We start from the raw sequence: 15,733 nt of genomic DNA on the forward strand, positions 1-15,733 counted from the left end.
GTCGCACTTCGTTTACCACGTGCGAATTTACCAGGCGGGTCGGCGTGAGGAGAAATGGAGAAAGGATGAACATTCTTGACCACGCTGTAGATTCTTGAGCGTATATCGTCTCTAAGCTGGAGTGTATTACTACTAGAGCTTTTGGGAGGCCCAGAGTCGGCCTGTTCCTTTATTTTTATAGACTCAATATCTTGGGAAAGCGAGGGAGCCTCGGAATCTGCGGTATTGGACGGAGAAGAAAGGAAAGGGTAGATGGGGTTTATGTGTGGTAGCCAGCGGTGGAACTGCTTATCATGTTTGCAGCGGAGTGTCTATTGGTTTGGCGATTGATGAGGGAGGAATAAGTACAAGGGAAGATTTGTGTGAAAGATGAGACGGAAGACTTGATGGAAGCATTCGTAGTTTAAGAGCTGTATATGGTACTGGATTAATCCTTTACACCCAATAACCAGCACTCTAGAAGATCACTTTTTTGCATTAACCCTTCGAAGATATTTCTCGTTCCCTGTCGTGGCGCGGGACGGGAATTCACCTGTGGCTGATGCGCTTGCGCTTGATGCTTGGCACGACGCCACAGCTTCAGGACCGGACAAAGAAACACTAGCAGCATGTCTTCACCTGTTTCTTCCACCATGTCGCCTTGAATTGTGAATCCTAGTCTAGCCCTAGACCTGCTTCGTGATGCAGGCGACAACAAAACTTGCAATATCTCATCTCGGTCGATCCTCTTGTTGCCTGCGCTCGTTTACCAAATCCATCTTCCTTCGCATCCGCCATTTCAATTCTGATCCCCAAAGCCATCACAAATGGACGGCCAGCCGACACGCCAGTGGGGTCTTACGACTGCCATATCAACGGCACTTCCGACAGAGAAGGAGTTGGAACTGAACGGGCAGCTCATCGATGAGCTGAAGCGACAGAACAACTTTGAGTCGCAGGAGGCAACCGATCGCAGGTATGATCGCTCACCATCTCTGCGACTCAGCTTCACTGACTTCCTGTAGGGTAGAGGTTTTGAATCGCTTCCAGAAAGTTGCCGAGGAGTTCGTTCGAGTTGTTGGGAAAGCGAAAGGTCTTTCTCAGTCCGTCATCGATAATGCGGGGGGCAAGATCTTTACATTTGGGAGTTATCGTCTTGGAGTTTATGGACCCGGTATGTTTGGGATATGATAGATCGAGATTTTTTGGTATTGACGCGTGTCCGAATGGTCTGCTAACATATGCGTGGATGTTTAGGATCCGATATTGACACACTTATCGTTGCGCCAAAACACGTCGTAATGGCCGATTTCTTCACTCACTTCCCTCTAATCCTCGAACGGATGTCTTCTCCCGGAGATATCGAAGAGCTGACATCTGTGCCTGACGCACACGTTCCCATAATCAAGATTGAGTACTCAGGAATCAGTATCGATCTGATCTTTGTTTCCCTTGCTTTATCGGCCATACCGTTGAATCTTGATCTCACAGACAAGTCACTGCTACGAGGGTTAGATGATAAGGGCATGCGAAGTGTCAATGGTACCAGAGTCACCGACGAGGTACTTTCTCTAGTCCCTCAAATTAAGACATTCAGACATGCAACCCGGACAATAAAGTTGTGGGCACAGCGTAAGATATTTTCTACAGCTCGAAAATTATTTCAGACTGATTTTGATATAGGTCGAGGTGTCTATGGCAACGTGTTTGGGTTTCCTGGAGGAATTGCGTGGGCAATGCTTGTGGCGCGGATATGCCAACTTTATCCTATGGCTTCAGGGGCCACCGTCGTCTCCAAATTCTTCCCTCTGATGGCATCATGGCCATGGCCAAGGCCAGTCATGCTCAGGAATATCGAGGAAGGACCTTTTGGCTTAAAAGTCTGGAATCCGCAGGTACGTGAGACTCATCAGCCCTTTGAAAATTGCTCTAACGCGTCATATAGCTGTACGGCAGCGATAGGCAACATTTAATGCCAATCATAACGCCAGCCTTCCCTTCGATGTGCGCTACACATAACATCACTCATTCCACAAAAAGCATTATCATCCGGGAACTAGAACGGGGCAAGGACATCATCAACGGGATATTTGCTGGGAAGAAGGCTTGGAAAGACCTATTCGAGCGTCACAGCTTCTTCACTACGAGCTACAAATATTACCTCAGTGTCGTTTCCGCAAGTCGAACAAAAGAGGCGCAGAATCGATGGTCTGGATGGGTCCAATCCAAAGTTAGAATTCTGGTTAAAGGGATTGATGAGTCCGAGGCTGGTGTACAATGCGCACATCCTTTTGTCAAGGCATTTGAAAGAATACACCGTTGCAAGGATGAATCCGAAGTCGAAAGAGTCGTTCAAGGAAGCCAGGAATTTAAAATCACAGAAAGTCCCTCCGAGAATGGAATCGAAGCTAGCAACGGTAACCAAACCACTGCCACAGAGGGTGAAGAAGCTAAAGCAGATTCGTCAGCTACCAACGGCGAGGAGGCGAATGGAGACGGTACCCAGATCATTTACACCACGACTCATTACGTCGGTATAGAATTACAAGAAGGTGAGTCTTACAGTTCACTGATCTTGTTAATCCACGTACAAAACTGCTGAGTCTCACAGGTGCCAAACAACTCGATATTTCCTTCCCTGTAGCAGAATTCAAGCGAGTAGTTACAGAATGGAAGGACTACGACCCCGATATGAATTCCATTCGTGTGGTGCATACGCGAAAGTAAGTACATATCGCGGCGCGTCTACAAATTAGGCGTTTTTGGCTAATATACACAAGTTACGACTTACCGGCGGATTTGTTTGAACCCGGCGAAACACGACCTACTCGAACGAAGAAGGCGAGGACTCATAAGACTGCGAAGCGCAGCTTTACTGAAACCGGCATGGAGGTGCGTGAGCCCCAGGCCATGAGAACGACTCTTCCCTTCGCTGTGTGATACTAACAATGATGCGCTCGGAGCGTTGAGCGCCATGAGTTTATGCTGACATGTTGTACTTACGCGCTTTAGGAATCACAGAGCGGCTCTGCGAAACGTCAGCAATCTTCGAATGGCGTTGCGCCTCCAACTGTCGCGTCTTGACTTCTCTAGATAAGGTCTTGCTTGTTCGGTACATTCTCACGAAATTGAAAGCGAGTGCTCCCTGACTGTCCCGAACTTCTGACATACAGCTTTGGTTCAGGCCCATCTATACAAGCCCTAGAATTCCCCAGACGTCACACGGTCGCTGATAAAGCTTCCACTTAGCTGGGCCAAGTCGATGGTCTTTGCCGCACAGTTCGAACGCATTTCGGATACTAGACTGAATTGCCCGATTTGCAAGGTTCGTATCACTATTTGACCCACGATCTAATACAAGAAACCAGAAAAAAAGGAGACGACGACGCTCCAACCACTATCCGTGATGCCCTTCACGAGGGGATTGCTTCGGTTTGTTTGAAAACACTTTCATTGAGGTCAGTTGGAGTTCTCGGTTGCTGATTCTCGAGTGTATGCCTAGGTTTGGGCTTCCTGAACCGAAAGTGTCGTGGCTGGCGTAGCAGGCGTTGTTTGTGCTTCCTGCCTGTTTTCAATTGCATCGGCTGCCTGGCCTTTGTTGATTGTTCCTGGGATGGGAATAGTACTCTTTTTTGTAGATACCTAATCACTGCCACAATTGACTTAATTTAAATAGACCTAAGGGTCTCCAAACGACTGAAATTGAGCCTGTGTCCTTGATTTTCCTGGTGGAAATACAGCCAAACATAAAGGCATATTATAGGACCGAGCAGCCCTTCTGGCACTTCACGCACGCTCGCACGCTTTGCATTCTTGACAGCTTCAGATCTCTAGGCTTTCAAGATTTGAGATTTCCTCGCAGTTTTTGTGCTCTCAAAGCCGGTCATGCCCACGATCACCCTGCTTCCGCTAATGCTTAGCACTCGTCAATAGATGAGCTCAGGCCCGACGGACCGACATATCTATTTAAAACAATATCCATCATCACCCAACCTTTGACTTCCACCAACATATCTAACGAAGCAATGACGTTATGCTGATCCAGCCCTCTTGGTCTCGGAGCACGCGCGATAGAGCTCCTTGGCAATGCATGAGAATCCGAAGGGAGCCGACAGTACGTTCTCCGCTGGTCCGCTGACAACAAGGCGTCCATAGGAAACTGCTGACAAGAGTCTTTCCGCTGGCTCACTCTAGCATGGCCAAAATGGCATGGAAGTGGTGAGTTATTTTGGGCCATTGTCTTGGTTAAATTCGAAAGCGTTTCATGAGAATTCCTGATTTTACTTCCAATGGGCAGCAAAATATGCTCAGATCACTCCATGAAAGGGATGTGGAGACCCCGGGAAATACGTGTGCAATTAATTTATTGTCGGTAGTGAGCCGTTGCTAGGGCTCCGGGGTCTCCAGCTTGATCTTGGTACAAAGTTTGTCATTTCTCCAGACCGTGTTGGAGGTATTGTGATACTACGTCCTTTCAGATCCCAACTTAACCGTTCCCTGTGTTCACTTCACGCATTCAACGGACGTGACTGGGGTCCAAGATGGCACCCCGATTAGCCTTCCTGGCTGCCTTCCTATCTGTAGTGCCCCTCGTCGCAGGCCACGGCCATGTACTGGCATCGTCGCCAACGGCGTCTGGTACACAGGCTGGAACGTCGAAACGAAATACCTCAGCTCGGTCCTGCGACCGCAGGTTGGCCATGNGACAACCTCGACAACGGCTTCATCGCCCCAGACGCCTTTGCTAGCGCCGACATCATCTGCCACAAATCCACCACAAACGGGCAAGCCTACGCGACAGCCACGGCCGGTAGAGTGACCGGTTGGGGAGAATTGTATTTGGAGGTGAACGAGTGTGGAATCTGTATAGTCCGCGATCTCGGGCGGTAATGTAGCTGGATCTGTAGTTTAAGCCACAATGAGCATTCTGCAATTAGAGACAGATGAGAAAGGAAGCGTGATGAGGAATTGGCCGGGTTTGTGTGCATCAATGGATTTCTAATTACTTTTCTATGTGAAGTTGAATTGTTGTCTAATACGAGGCGCTATTCGTGCAACCCTTCCCAGTCCATGCGGTTTTTGAACGAGCGTCCGGGGGACTTTAGAATAGAGCATACTAAGGAACCTAAATAATTTTCCCTAAATACATGAAGCTATTTGTAAGATTGTAACTAAAGCATCAGAATATGTGTTGACCTTAACGATATAGAATACCTCGGACGATTCTGTACTTTCGTGCTGTGACGCCATTTTGGAATTGCAGCCAGTCCAAATAAATGTGAAACTGTGGTTGCAAAGTTTCAGGATGAGCCGCCATATTTACTCAAGTACTTTCCACAATGCATTGCGCGCAAAAGAGGCGCTTTGGAATCAAACTGTCCCGAGTCAGCATGTATGCAGTATTTCCAAGATAGGCAATAGGAACGAAGAGAAACGTAAAGATTGGATTGGAGCTGATAATATTCCGACGTAGCGATAGTCATACGAGCTCTTGTATGCCCCTAAGGGATTTGTCTCACCGCTTTCGGGCCAGAAGTAGCCACCGGCGTAAATAGTGTGTCAAAAAGCAATAGGTAGCTGTAGCGACTGCTCGCGCCTTGTCGCTCAGAATGCAATCCCGCGAAGAGATCGTCGTGAGCGTTTGGAGGACTCGTCGGAGCAGTTATAATAGTGCAATTGCCATCTGACTGAAGATGCAGAGCGAAACCAAATGCTGACCTCAGGCAGTGGCTGCAAAGACAATCCCACTCGCTTTCTTAGGGCTTGAGAGGCTGGTGGGGCTGCCAGGAAGCGCACAAACCACGCCAAAAACCGCCTTTTGCTTGGGCCAGTCAGCATGCAGCAATTGGAGGCTTGAATGGACTCAATAATGGGCTTAACGAGCGGCGAGGCATCCCAGGCAGAAAAGTCCTCCGTTGCGAGGGGCCCAGAGGGACTGCACACGCCCACTGCGTCCCGCTGCATCTTTTGTTGCTCGCCCGGAGTTTTGCTGCCCCATGATTACCCGCCGTGCTTGCATGGCATCATGCTTGCTAACTCACTGCGAGCCAACCACCCACTCGTCTTGTAGTCCCCCCTTCCCACCCAGGCACATACGCCTTTCGTATTATTATATTGCATCGTCCTTCTTCACTAGCCTCAACTGCTGCCGCGACGGGATCGTCCTCCTGCGCCTCCACACTGCGGCTTGGGCGTCCAGACGGGTCTCGCATCACCCTCTTGGCCCTGGCCTAGGCGGCGAACAGACCTTGTGCGTTGGGTCTACCATCGCTGCTCAGCCTTGCTTGTCAGCCGCACCCTCTCTGCTGGAAAAGCCCGACTCCACAGCTCACTCCCAAATCACCCCCTCCCGCCTGACCTTGTCCTCTCTTCCTTCTATTCATGTCGTCCATGAATGCTCGCTTTAAAAATCTTGTGGGCTCGAGACGCAGATCTTCAAACAACGTTTCGCCGCAGAACATCACCACCCCTCAGCAGCAAAGGCCCTCTAGCCTCTCCCCGCAGGGCTCTAATAACAGTTCCTCTACTACTTCTCTCCCCGCTATGAATCCCCCAAACCCTCTCGGTCGCCCGCCCTCGTACACCTACGCTCCGCCCGGCGGTCTCGCACCACAACAACAACAGCAACACGGCAGGCCTACCAGCCCAATGCCCCCACCTATAAACACTGGTGCTGCACCAGCACACGGTTATCCGCCACAGGGTCAAATGTACCAGCAAGCTCCCCAAGGCCCGCCTGGCTATCCTCCACAACAACAACAACAACAGGCTGGCTATGCGACTAACTATGGTGCCCCACCTCAGGCTACCCCTCCAGCTCCTGCCGGACCACAGTCCTACAGCCGCCCAGGTGCAGTTGAGGTTGAGGGTGCAGGCAGGAGCAAGGCGCAGTTGATTGTTGGCATAGATTTTGTAAGCATTGCTGTTATCGCTGGGGAAATTATTTCACACTTGCTAATGCACGGTTTGGTAGGGAACAACTTTCTCCGGTGTCGCGTTTGCGTTCGCAACAAACACCGAAGCGAAAGAAGACATCATTACGGAATGGCCGGGCGCCGGAAATCAGACGAAACAAAAGGTATGAGCATCGCAATTCGCTTATCGGATTAGTCCTGACGCACCGCTGAGTAGATTCCCACCGTGCTATACTACGACCAATATCAAAAAGTTGTTGGCTGGGGTCCGGATATCGCAGATGCCTTGGCTCCTACGGGCTACCCCAAGCCGGGTGTCCAGAAGGTTGAGTGGTTCAAACTACAGCTTATGCTGTCTGGAAACACCTACATTGATCCTATCAACCTGCCCCCTCTCCCTCCAGGGAAGTCAGAGATCGACGTCGCAGCAGATTATCTCTTCCACTTACGGCAAGCGATGAGGAACCAGCTGCAAAAGACGCTTGGTGAAGTGTTTAACCGAGAAGAGCGCAACATCAGATACTACCTGACCGTGCCCGCTATTTGGAACGATGCTGGCAAGGCTGCAACCCGTGCTGCAGCTATCCAAGCGGGCTTCTTGCGCGACGAGAATGATAATAGATTAACGCTTATTACGGAGCCGGAAGCTGCAGCCATGTTCTGCTCCAAGACCGGTCTTCTCAACCTCAAGATACACGACGCCGTTCTTATTGTGGATTGTGGTGGTGGTACTGTCGATCTGATCGCTTACGAGGTGGAAGAAGAGCAACCATTCTCAGTGGCCGAATGCACAGCTGGATCAGGTGACTCCTGCGGTTCAACTGCGCTCAACCGTAATTTCAGTAATATCCTTCGGGCAAAGATTAGGAAGATGAAGTTGCCAGACGGTTCGAAGACGGCCGGCAAAGTTTACGCGAAGTGCATCATGGATTTCGAGAACAGGATAAAGGCCGATTTCCGAAATAACGGCCAGAAGTGGGCTGTAGACGTTGGTATCGAGGCTGAGTTCCCTGAGGCTGGCATTGAAGAGGGCTACATGACGTTCACGAATGAGGAAATTCTGCAGTGCTTCGAACCTGTGGTGAACAGGATCTTGGAGTTGGTTAGGAATCAGATCATTGCTATCCAAGCACAGAACAGGTCATTACAGGTTAGTTTCAACCAGAAACACATATTTACATATTCCGTACTAACACTTCACAGAACGTCCTTGTGGTTGGTGGTTTTGGCGCCTCCGAATATCTATTCCAACAGATTAAACTCCACGTCCCGCCTCAATTCCAGTCTAAAGTCGTCCGTCCTATGGACTCGGTGGCTGCTATCGTCAAAGGCGCCGTCACGGCTGGCATCACCGAGCGTATTGTCACACACCGTGTCGCCCGTCGGCATTACCTCATGGCCACTCTCCAGCCATTCAAGGAGGGCCACCACCCCGAGCAATACCGTGTCCCATCACTCGATGGCAAAGACAGGTGCAAGTATACACGCCAAATCTTCGTGCAGAAGGGCCAGCGTGTCAAGATTGGAGAGCCTGTTAAGGTGTCCTTCTTCAGGCAGGTGGCGCCTGGTGCGACTCTGATGTACGAGGATATCCTGTATGCATGTGACGACGATGTTTGCCCAGAATACACCAAGGATCCTCGTAAGTCCCCGAGTTTTTTTATGTGGCTGGGTAGTGCATTACTAATACTTTATAATTGCAGGCATCAAGGAAGTCGTCACACTCACCTCAGACCTATCACGCAAGAACCTCGAAAAGGATTTCGAGCGCATGGACACGCCTCAGGGTACCTTCTACCGCGTCTACTTCGACATCTACCTCACTCTCGACGGCTCAGAGTTCAACGCTGAGCTCGTATGCCAAGGTGAGGTCATGGGTCGTTGCACTGCGAGGTTTAGGTAGAGAGTATTTTGTGAAGAAAAAAAAGTCAGCCTGGCTGTTTATGATGATAATTTGCGGATGATTAGAGGCATCAGTGCTGTATAAGCAAGGTTTTGATGGGAATAAGAGCCATGAGATTGATGAGGTTAACATTCTTCAAGCATACCCCAACTCGCCGAAGTGATTTTGACGTTGTCAAGTGCGGCAGGACCATTTTCCGTACAGTGGAAGGCTCATGGCGATCACTTTTGGAGTTTGTTTATAATTTTATCATGGTTGCGTTAGTTTGTCAGGTAGATCAGTTTGTTAGGTAGATCTTACGAGTGGATAGTTCCGAAAATTCGATCCTGAAAGAGGCTGGATCGAATTGGTTTGGTTGATATGTGATTCATAACCTTAGGGTCATCTTCGTTACTGTTTGCACTACGACAATCGGCGTCTGGAATGACTTTTCTCCAGGTGTCCAATGTCTGGTGAGTTCAAGCTTCTTTAGCCTACTTGCACCCGCATACATGACTTTAGGTATTGAATCTAGATTCCTTTGTACTCTGGACCCTTGCCCCAATTGTACATAACGTGGGGAGAACTAACCAAATGGCTCCTCACATGACATCTTTATTAACGGCGCATGGTATAGCATCTTAGGTTACTGGTGTCGGTAACCAAGATAGTATTTGGAAAGAAAGAAGCTTGTGATGCTGGTGATCTTTGAAGCATGCGGAGTCACAACCTCTCTCATTATCTGTCACTGCGTCACTCAAGTGTTTTTGAACTTTGTCTTACCTATTCATCGATGATTATCCGCTTCTGAAGACAAGTCTGCCATCATCCTCCTCCGCTCATGTTTCTGTCTCTGCATGCTCTTCATTAATTCATGTGCCCGTGCCAGTGGTTTAGAAAGTTTAACATGCCACCATTATTTTTTAGGCCTTGAAAAAAGCTTCTGCATCACAACAAGCGTTAACAAAATTTTTCACCCTGACATTTAAAGATTGGATACTCCACTGCTACATGGTTACTAGTTGACGACATTGTCTTGAGGTAATTATCTTGATTTAACGTTGTATGGCCGTCATGCTCTCCAATACATGTGCTCGACACTTCGTTTGAGCCCAGGAACATTTTGCTTCATAAACGTCAATTATTCCGGTTAGTCCTTTCGCCACAAACTCTTTTGTAAGAATTATACATCCTTAAACCAATATGCGGTCTAATGTCTGGGCTATGCCAGCCCTTCTTGGCCTTGAGTTTGCCCAAAATATTGATCTGAGTAAGGTTGAGGGAGTATCTGCTCCTCGTACAGGACCAGCAAGAAATGCTCTTCTTGAGGACCCCAAAACAGTGTATGTCTACCGCCCTCTTGCTCCACATATTGACCACTTACAAGACTCAGCTACAATCGTCCAGCTATCCTAGCCTCGGTAGCGGATATGGCAAGAAATTCCCGCCTCTTTGCTCGGCAGCGGTGAAAAGACAAGGCCCAGGAAATGGCGACTATTTCGATTATCCTGCCGGGGCAGCACAAGAACCAGACCACAGATACAGCCTTTGAATCCTACCAAGCTTACAGCGACAAGCAGCAACCCCAGATGGGTTCACTCAGAGCTTCCAAAATCTCAATGCCTCTGTAGGAATGAACACCTACGTGGGCTTTATAGCTTTTCGTGGATATTAAAAAAACTATATATATATTTTCTAGAGTTGCTGAAGTTACCCTAAGACCTTAATTCGAAGCTGCTGCCTGGAGTGCGTTGCTGAATACTGGTTGACGTTATGTAGAGGTTGAGGATATTAGTTCGTACCCACGCATGTAGAAAGCTTCCCTACCGACTGGCTTTCTGTCGTAGAGAAGGTGTTTCTGGTGTATTTAATCAGGGTCCCCCTTTTTAATTAATTATAGGGCATGGTAATATACCTCGCGAGGGCGGCCTATAAGATGGCGATGATGAGCAGTGCCTGATTCGGCCTAGCAGCGCGGATTCGGACGGACCAAATATATTTTCTCAACACCATCAGCCTACCTGCTACAAAAGCCCTAGCAACTCCTCTTCCTTTTTACTGCTTCCTCAACTATAATTCGCTCCTTAATTCACTTGAACCATACCTCCAAGAAACTGAAGAGAGGTCACCGATTACACACTACCCCACACCTTCTAGGCCCCCTGCTGCCTTCTTACTTAGGCCCTGAGCTCTCGTTATCGCCTTATCAACAAATTCTTTCGTACTTTGCTGGACTCAGTGCTGTCGCATAAGACTAGAGGTGAACAACATCATCTTCCACCCCTGTATCATCGTGGACCCTCGGAGGCGCTTTAATCTCCGCCATCACCCCCGTCTGATCAACATCGCCGAACACATAGACAACCCCACCAACACGAGTTTGCCTGGGAGCTTAAGTCCGCCGCCTGCCACAAGCCCCCGACGATAGATATTGGACCAGCAAGCTACATTCACAACCCCACGTTCTGGCCGATTCTTTATTACCATGCCCGGGGCAATGGCAAACGGTAACGGGAGGGCTGTTCGTCCCAAGGCTGCAAAGGAGCCCGAAGAGAACATTTTCATATTCTATCCAAATTTAATAGGTATCTGCCCGGCGTCTACCCTCCGTGACTCTGCGACTCCTCCGCTAACCAATCGCGCTCTCCACAGGTTACGCACGCGTCGTCCTAGCCGTCGCATCCCTCTACTACATGCCCCTCCACCCGCGCACTTGCTCCATCCTCTATAGCATATCTTGCCTCCTAGACGCATTAGATGGTTTCGCAGCGCGCAAATTCGAGCAATCCACAAAGTTCGGTGCTGTGCTGGACATGGTGACTGACAGATGCACTACCGCTTGTCTGCTGGTATTTCTTGCGTCTGCATTCCCGAGGTGGAGCATCGTGTTCCAAGGCCTGATTAGCTTGGACTTGGCGAGCCATTATATGCACATGTATGCGACGCTGTCCATGGGAGGGAGTGGCCAGAGCCACAAGAAGATCGATGAGAGTAGGAGTTGGATTCTGAAGATGTATTATTCGAATAACGTATGTGCCCACACTTCATACTTGCATTAATTCCTCCAAGTTTCTCCGCAGAAAGGCTATCAAAGATTTCTGCATCTCGAATCTGCGAGGGATTCGGGGCTTGGAAATAATGTAAACAATGGCTAATCATCTTATGCTATACAGAAAGTCCTTTTCACCTTCTGCGCTCTAAATGAGCTCTTCTTCATCGCCCTCTACCTCCTTTCGTTTTCTTCACCAATTCTCTCCCCCTCTCTCTTACAGCCCGCTCCCTCAATTCTCCAGCCGGGGAGTCCGGCGGCTCCGAAACCTTCTGTGCTTTTCACAAGTCCATGGTCAGCAGGCGCAATGGAGATGGCACGGTACGTCCTCAGAAATACCCATCACTCCGAAACACCATCCTGTATATACTACGTTCCCACTCCTCACCAATCTTATCTGATGCGCCGAAACTAACTGAGCATTTTGATAATACAGAGCAAACAAAATGGACTCTACCGTCCCATGGATTCTCGCTTCCATTTCCTTCCCCGTCATGGCCGGAAAACAATTCATCAACGTCGTCCAGCTCGTGAAGGCGAGCAAGTGGCTCGCCGAGGGCGACCGAGAGGAACGACGAAAACTGGGCTTGCCCAGGAGGAGGAAGTTGTAAATCTGGCCAGAATATTTTGCATACACGTAGCCAGACCATGTTCATTTTATGTCGGCTGTCGATTGCATTGGAGCTCCAAGGGTATGAGTGTGATGGGCGGTTGTGTTGATATGTTTACACCAATTCAGTCCTGGCGCTCTGTTGCAATAGCAGTGGCGTCCTGTGAGGATTGAGGGATTTCTCCTTTTTTTCTTTGTTTTTTGCCATCAGGCCTGCTTTTTTAAATCACACGACTTCTCATCCTGAAATTCGCTGGGTCTCTTCGAAACGGCCTCTAGGGCAAGAATGAGGAGGGCTGGGCTAGGCGAAGAGGACTGGCGTTTGCGTTTGCGGAATTTTGTATGCATCTTGCGAAGGCCGTCCTGCAAGTTCCATTTCTTCTTTCAGCCTGTCTTTTGCAACTTTCACCACTTTACGAGCATTCATCCGTTCGGCTTCACCCTGCCCTGTTTCAGGGCTGTTAGGTTAGGGACCTGGCTCTATAGTCAACCTTTTAATCAAAGCGCTGATAATGAAATCCGCCTGCGAGCTGGTCATGTGTCTGGAAGAACTTCGATTGAGCATTCGGCTTCACGAGAGCTATTTAAGACTATCTCTTCGCTTTACCAACTCTCGCCTTCGGCTTACTTTTCACAGCTGCACCTTTGCCCTTCCCTTTTTTTGCCCTCCTTCCAGCCTTCTCCAGCGTCCCCTTCCCCGCCCTCTCCGCGCTTCCCTTCTTCCACACCTTCCCTTCCATCCTATCATCTCTGATCTCCAGCTTCTTCCTGTCCTTCCCGCTAAGCCGCTTCTTTTCCTTCTTCCTCGACTCGCCATTTAGCTCCCTCGCGCCCTTCTCCCTCCCGACCTTCTTCTCCTTCTCGCTCTCAAACCACGTCCGCTTCGGCCGTGCCCTGATCTCGTCCTCGTGCACGACGAGGTTCTCGCCGCGCCGCAAGTCGCGCTCCGTGGCGCTGAGCACGCGCTCCTCCTTCTCCTCCTTCAAAATCTCCTCGACCTCGCCCTGCAGGCCTTCCAGGCGCGCCGCCCACGCCTCGGCAGCATCCCCCGGCACCTGCCGGCTGACCGCCTTGGCGCCCTGAGCTCGCGCGGATTTGACGGCCGCCTTGACGACTTTGCGGTCCGGCTCGGCCGCGATGGTGCAGGCGCGGCCGGTGCGGCCCGCGCGCGCGGTACGCCCGACGCGGTGCAGGTAGATTTCGTGGGATTGCGGGGCTTCGTAGTTGAGGACTGTGGCGACGTTTTTGATGTCGAGACCGCGCGAGGCGAGGTCGGTGGCGAGGAGGTAGGACGCTTTGCCTGAGCGGAAGGACTCGACGCTTTGGATGCGCTGCGGGGGGTGTGGTTAGCGGATAATTCGCTGGGGTGTGTATAGAAAAAGAGAGAGGGAGGTGAAGGGAATTGGATATGTTGTACCTGCTCCTGACTCATGCTTCCGTGCAGCTCTGCGGCTTTGAGTCCACAGATGCCGAACACGACCCTGACTCTGTGCGCCTCCTTTTTCTGGCGGAAGAAGACGATCACGCGGTCTGTGTAGACCTTCTCGCACAGATACATCAGGTAAGCTAGCCGCTTGTCTTCCCTCCCTGGCCTGAGCCTCACGAATTCTTGGACGAGGCCCTGGACTGTCTTTTTCTTCGCGTCCACCATCAGCCTCACTGGCCTGTTCAGCCCGACTCGGATGAGCTTGTCTACTGTGTCTGTCATGGTGGCCGAGAACAGCATCGTTTGCCTGGACTTCGGGATCGTGTTCAGGATCTCATTCAGCTCGTCCGCAAAGCCGTCTTCGAGCATGCGGTCCGCCTCGTCCAGGACCAGGATCTCGAGCGTGTCGACGGCGAAGCTGGCCGAGTTCCGCATGTGGTCGATGAAACGACCGGGAGTCGCTATCACCACGTCCGGTCGCGTCTTCAACACGGCTTCTTGCTCGCGCAGGGAGAAACCGCCGACGAGCTGCGCGAAAGTGATGTCGGTGAAGCTGGCGAGCTTCTTGGCGACGTTGAAGCATTGGACTGCCAGTTCGCGGGTTGGCATTAGGATCGCGACGCGGGTTGTTGGAACTTTCTTTGGCCTATATAGGAGTCGTTCGAGGATGGGGATGACGAATGCTGCCGTCTTTCCGGAGCCGGTCACAGCGCCTCCAACAACGTCCTTGCCCAGTAAAGCGACGGGTATAGTTTTGCGCTGGATGGGTGTTGGTTCGGTGAAGCCGACTGAAGCGAGACCCTTCAGGATAGGACGTGAGAGAGACATGCCCTGAAATGAGCCGGTAGTCTTTGTAGAAGGGTCCTTTGAGCCGTCTAGATTTTCCTCTGGGGCGAAGAACTCTGCACGGCGTTTGGCCTCTTCAGGATCTTCTCCGTCGTCGGATGAAGCATCGGACGCTTCATCGAGAGGATGCGGGACGGGTGCCGCGACAGACTCATCGTCCGAGTCTTTCTCACCGTCGCTGTCGCTATCGCCGTCGCTTTCTGATGCTTTGTCCTTGCTATCCTCGACCCCATCCTCTTCCTCGTCTTCGCTGTCCGCAACACCCATCCCAAACCCATCTTCTGCCAGCAATTCGTCGTCTTCCTCATCACTAAACCCCGTAAAGTCTCCCTCCTCATCTTCCTCATCCTCTCCATTCTTCACATCCTCTCTCCCCTTCCCCTCCCGTGCCTTCCTCCTCCTCTCGATAATCTCATCCACATCCACCGCCTTGCTCCCGCCCTTCCCCCGCTGCTCCTCCTGCTCTTTCTGCCCCAACCCCCACCCATCAAAATCTTCTAAAACACCCGTGTCAACATCTCCAACCTGAAACTCAAAATCCGACGCCATAGCCCCGTCGTCTTCCCCCACCTCCTCTGCACTCTCCTCCCCATCCTCCTTCAGAGGCTCCTTGGCACGCTTCCCATTCTTCTGCTCCCGCCTCGCCTTCTTGCTCTTCTTCTTCTCCGCCTTCGCGTCTGCTACGCCTTCGTCCCGCTTGCGCTTCTTGCCCTTCCCCGCGAGCACCGCGGACGGGGGGCTCGCCGCATCGTCGGCGTCGGCGTCGGCGTCGGCGTCGTCGTCGCGGTCGGGGATGTCGTCGTTGTCGGAGATGGTGAAGACGAAGTCGTCGTCCAGGAACGGCGCCATTGCGTTCAAGGCGAGAGGAATTGGGGGGTTCGCGGGAAGAACAGCTGCGGATGTTTTGGTCGAAGGGTGGAGATGCGAGAAAGTGCTGGGTAGAAAAAGTTCGGAGGATCTGAGGGCGCTAGTAGGGATGTTGGGGGCGGTGAAGAGGCGGGTCTTGGCGTGGATTGAACTGTTTTGG

The 15,733-nt window shown here is 50.9% G+C and overlaps 5 protein-coding genes across 5 annotated transcripts; 4 read left to right on the plus strand and 1 right to left on the minus strand.

The window, feature by feature from the left end:
• Positions 1–806: 806 nt before the first annotated feature.
• K441DRAFT_558976 (poly(A) polymerase Pap) lies at positions 807–2,919 on the plus strand (the record flags this gene model as incomplete). Its single annotated transcript, XM_067643430.1, has 7 exons — positions 807–955; positions 1,005–1,153; positions 1,237–1,611; positions 1,663–1,874; positions 1,925–2,531; positions 2,591–2,702; positions 2,760–2,919. 7 exons carry the CDS (start codon positions 807–809, stop codon positions 2,917–2,919), a joined length of 1,764 nt encoding a protein of 587 aa, XP_067504482.1.
• A 1,234-nt stretch (positions 2,920–4,153) lies between these two features.
• K441DRAFT_659439 (uncharacterized protein) lies at positions 4,154–5,077 on the plus strand. Its single transcript, XM_067648535.1, has one exon. The coding sequence runs from the start codon at positions 4,588–4,590 to the stop codon at positions 4,867–4,869; it is 282 nt and encodes a 93-aa protein (XP_067504483.1). The 5' UTR covers positions 4,154–4,587; the 3' UTR covers positions 4,870–5,077.
• A 1,445-nt stretch (positions 5,078–6,522) lies between these two features.
• Positions 6,523–8,796, plus strand: K441DRAFT_677198 (actin-like ATPase domain-containing protein; the record flags this gene model as incomplete). The annotated part of the gene is made up of 5 exons (XM_067651039.1): positions 6,523–6,891; positions 6,953–7,057; positions 7,111–8,043; positions 8,097–8,535; positions 8,597–8,796. The coding sequence occupies 5 exons, from the start codon at positions 6,523–6,525 to the stop codon at positions 8,794–8,796; spliced, it is 2,046 nt and encodes a 681-aa protein (XP_067504484.1).
• A 2,129-nt stretch (positions 8,797–10,925) lies between these two features.
• Positions 10,926–12,614, plus strand: K441DRAFT_659441 (uncharacterized protein). Its single transcript, XM_067648536.1, has 4 exons — positions 10,926–11,360; positions 11,428–11,804; positions 11,949–12,145; positions 12,261–12,614. The coding sequence occupies exons 1-4, from the start codon at positions 11,261–11,263 to the stop codon at positions 12,433–12,435; spliced, it is 849 nt and encodes a 282-aa protein (XP_067504485.1). The 5' UTR covers positions 10,926–11,260; the 3' UTR covers positions 12,436–12,614.
• Positions 12,615–13,024: 410 nt separating this feature from the next.
• On the minus strand, positions 13,025–15,628 carry K441DRAFT_705416 (DEAD-domain-containing protein; the record flags this gene model as incomplete). The annotated part of the gene is made up of 2 exons (XM_067653596.1): positions 13,852–15,628; positions 13,025–13,765 (listed from the first exon to the last, which is right to left on the minus strand). Exons 1-2 carry the CDS (start codon positions 15,553–15,555, stop codon positions 13,025–13,027), a joined length of 2,445 nt encoding a protein of 814 aa, XP_067504486.1. The 5' UTR covers positions 15,556–15,628.
• Between the last annotated feature and the right edge of the window lie 105 nt (positions 15,629–15,733).

The sequence above is a fragment of the Cenococcum geophilum genome (assembly GCF_001692895.1).
Source record: "Cenococcum geophilum 1.58 unplaced genomic scaffold K441scaffold_19, whole genome shotgun sequence".
In the NCBI taxonomy this organism is placed as follows: Eukaryota; Fungi; Ascomycota; class Dothideomycetes; order Gloniales; family Gloniaceae; genus Cenococcum; species Cenococcum geophilum.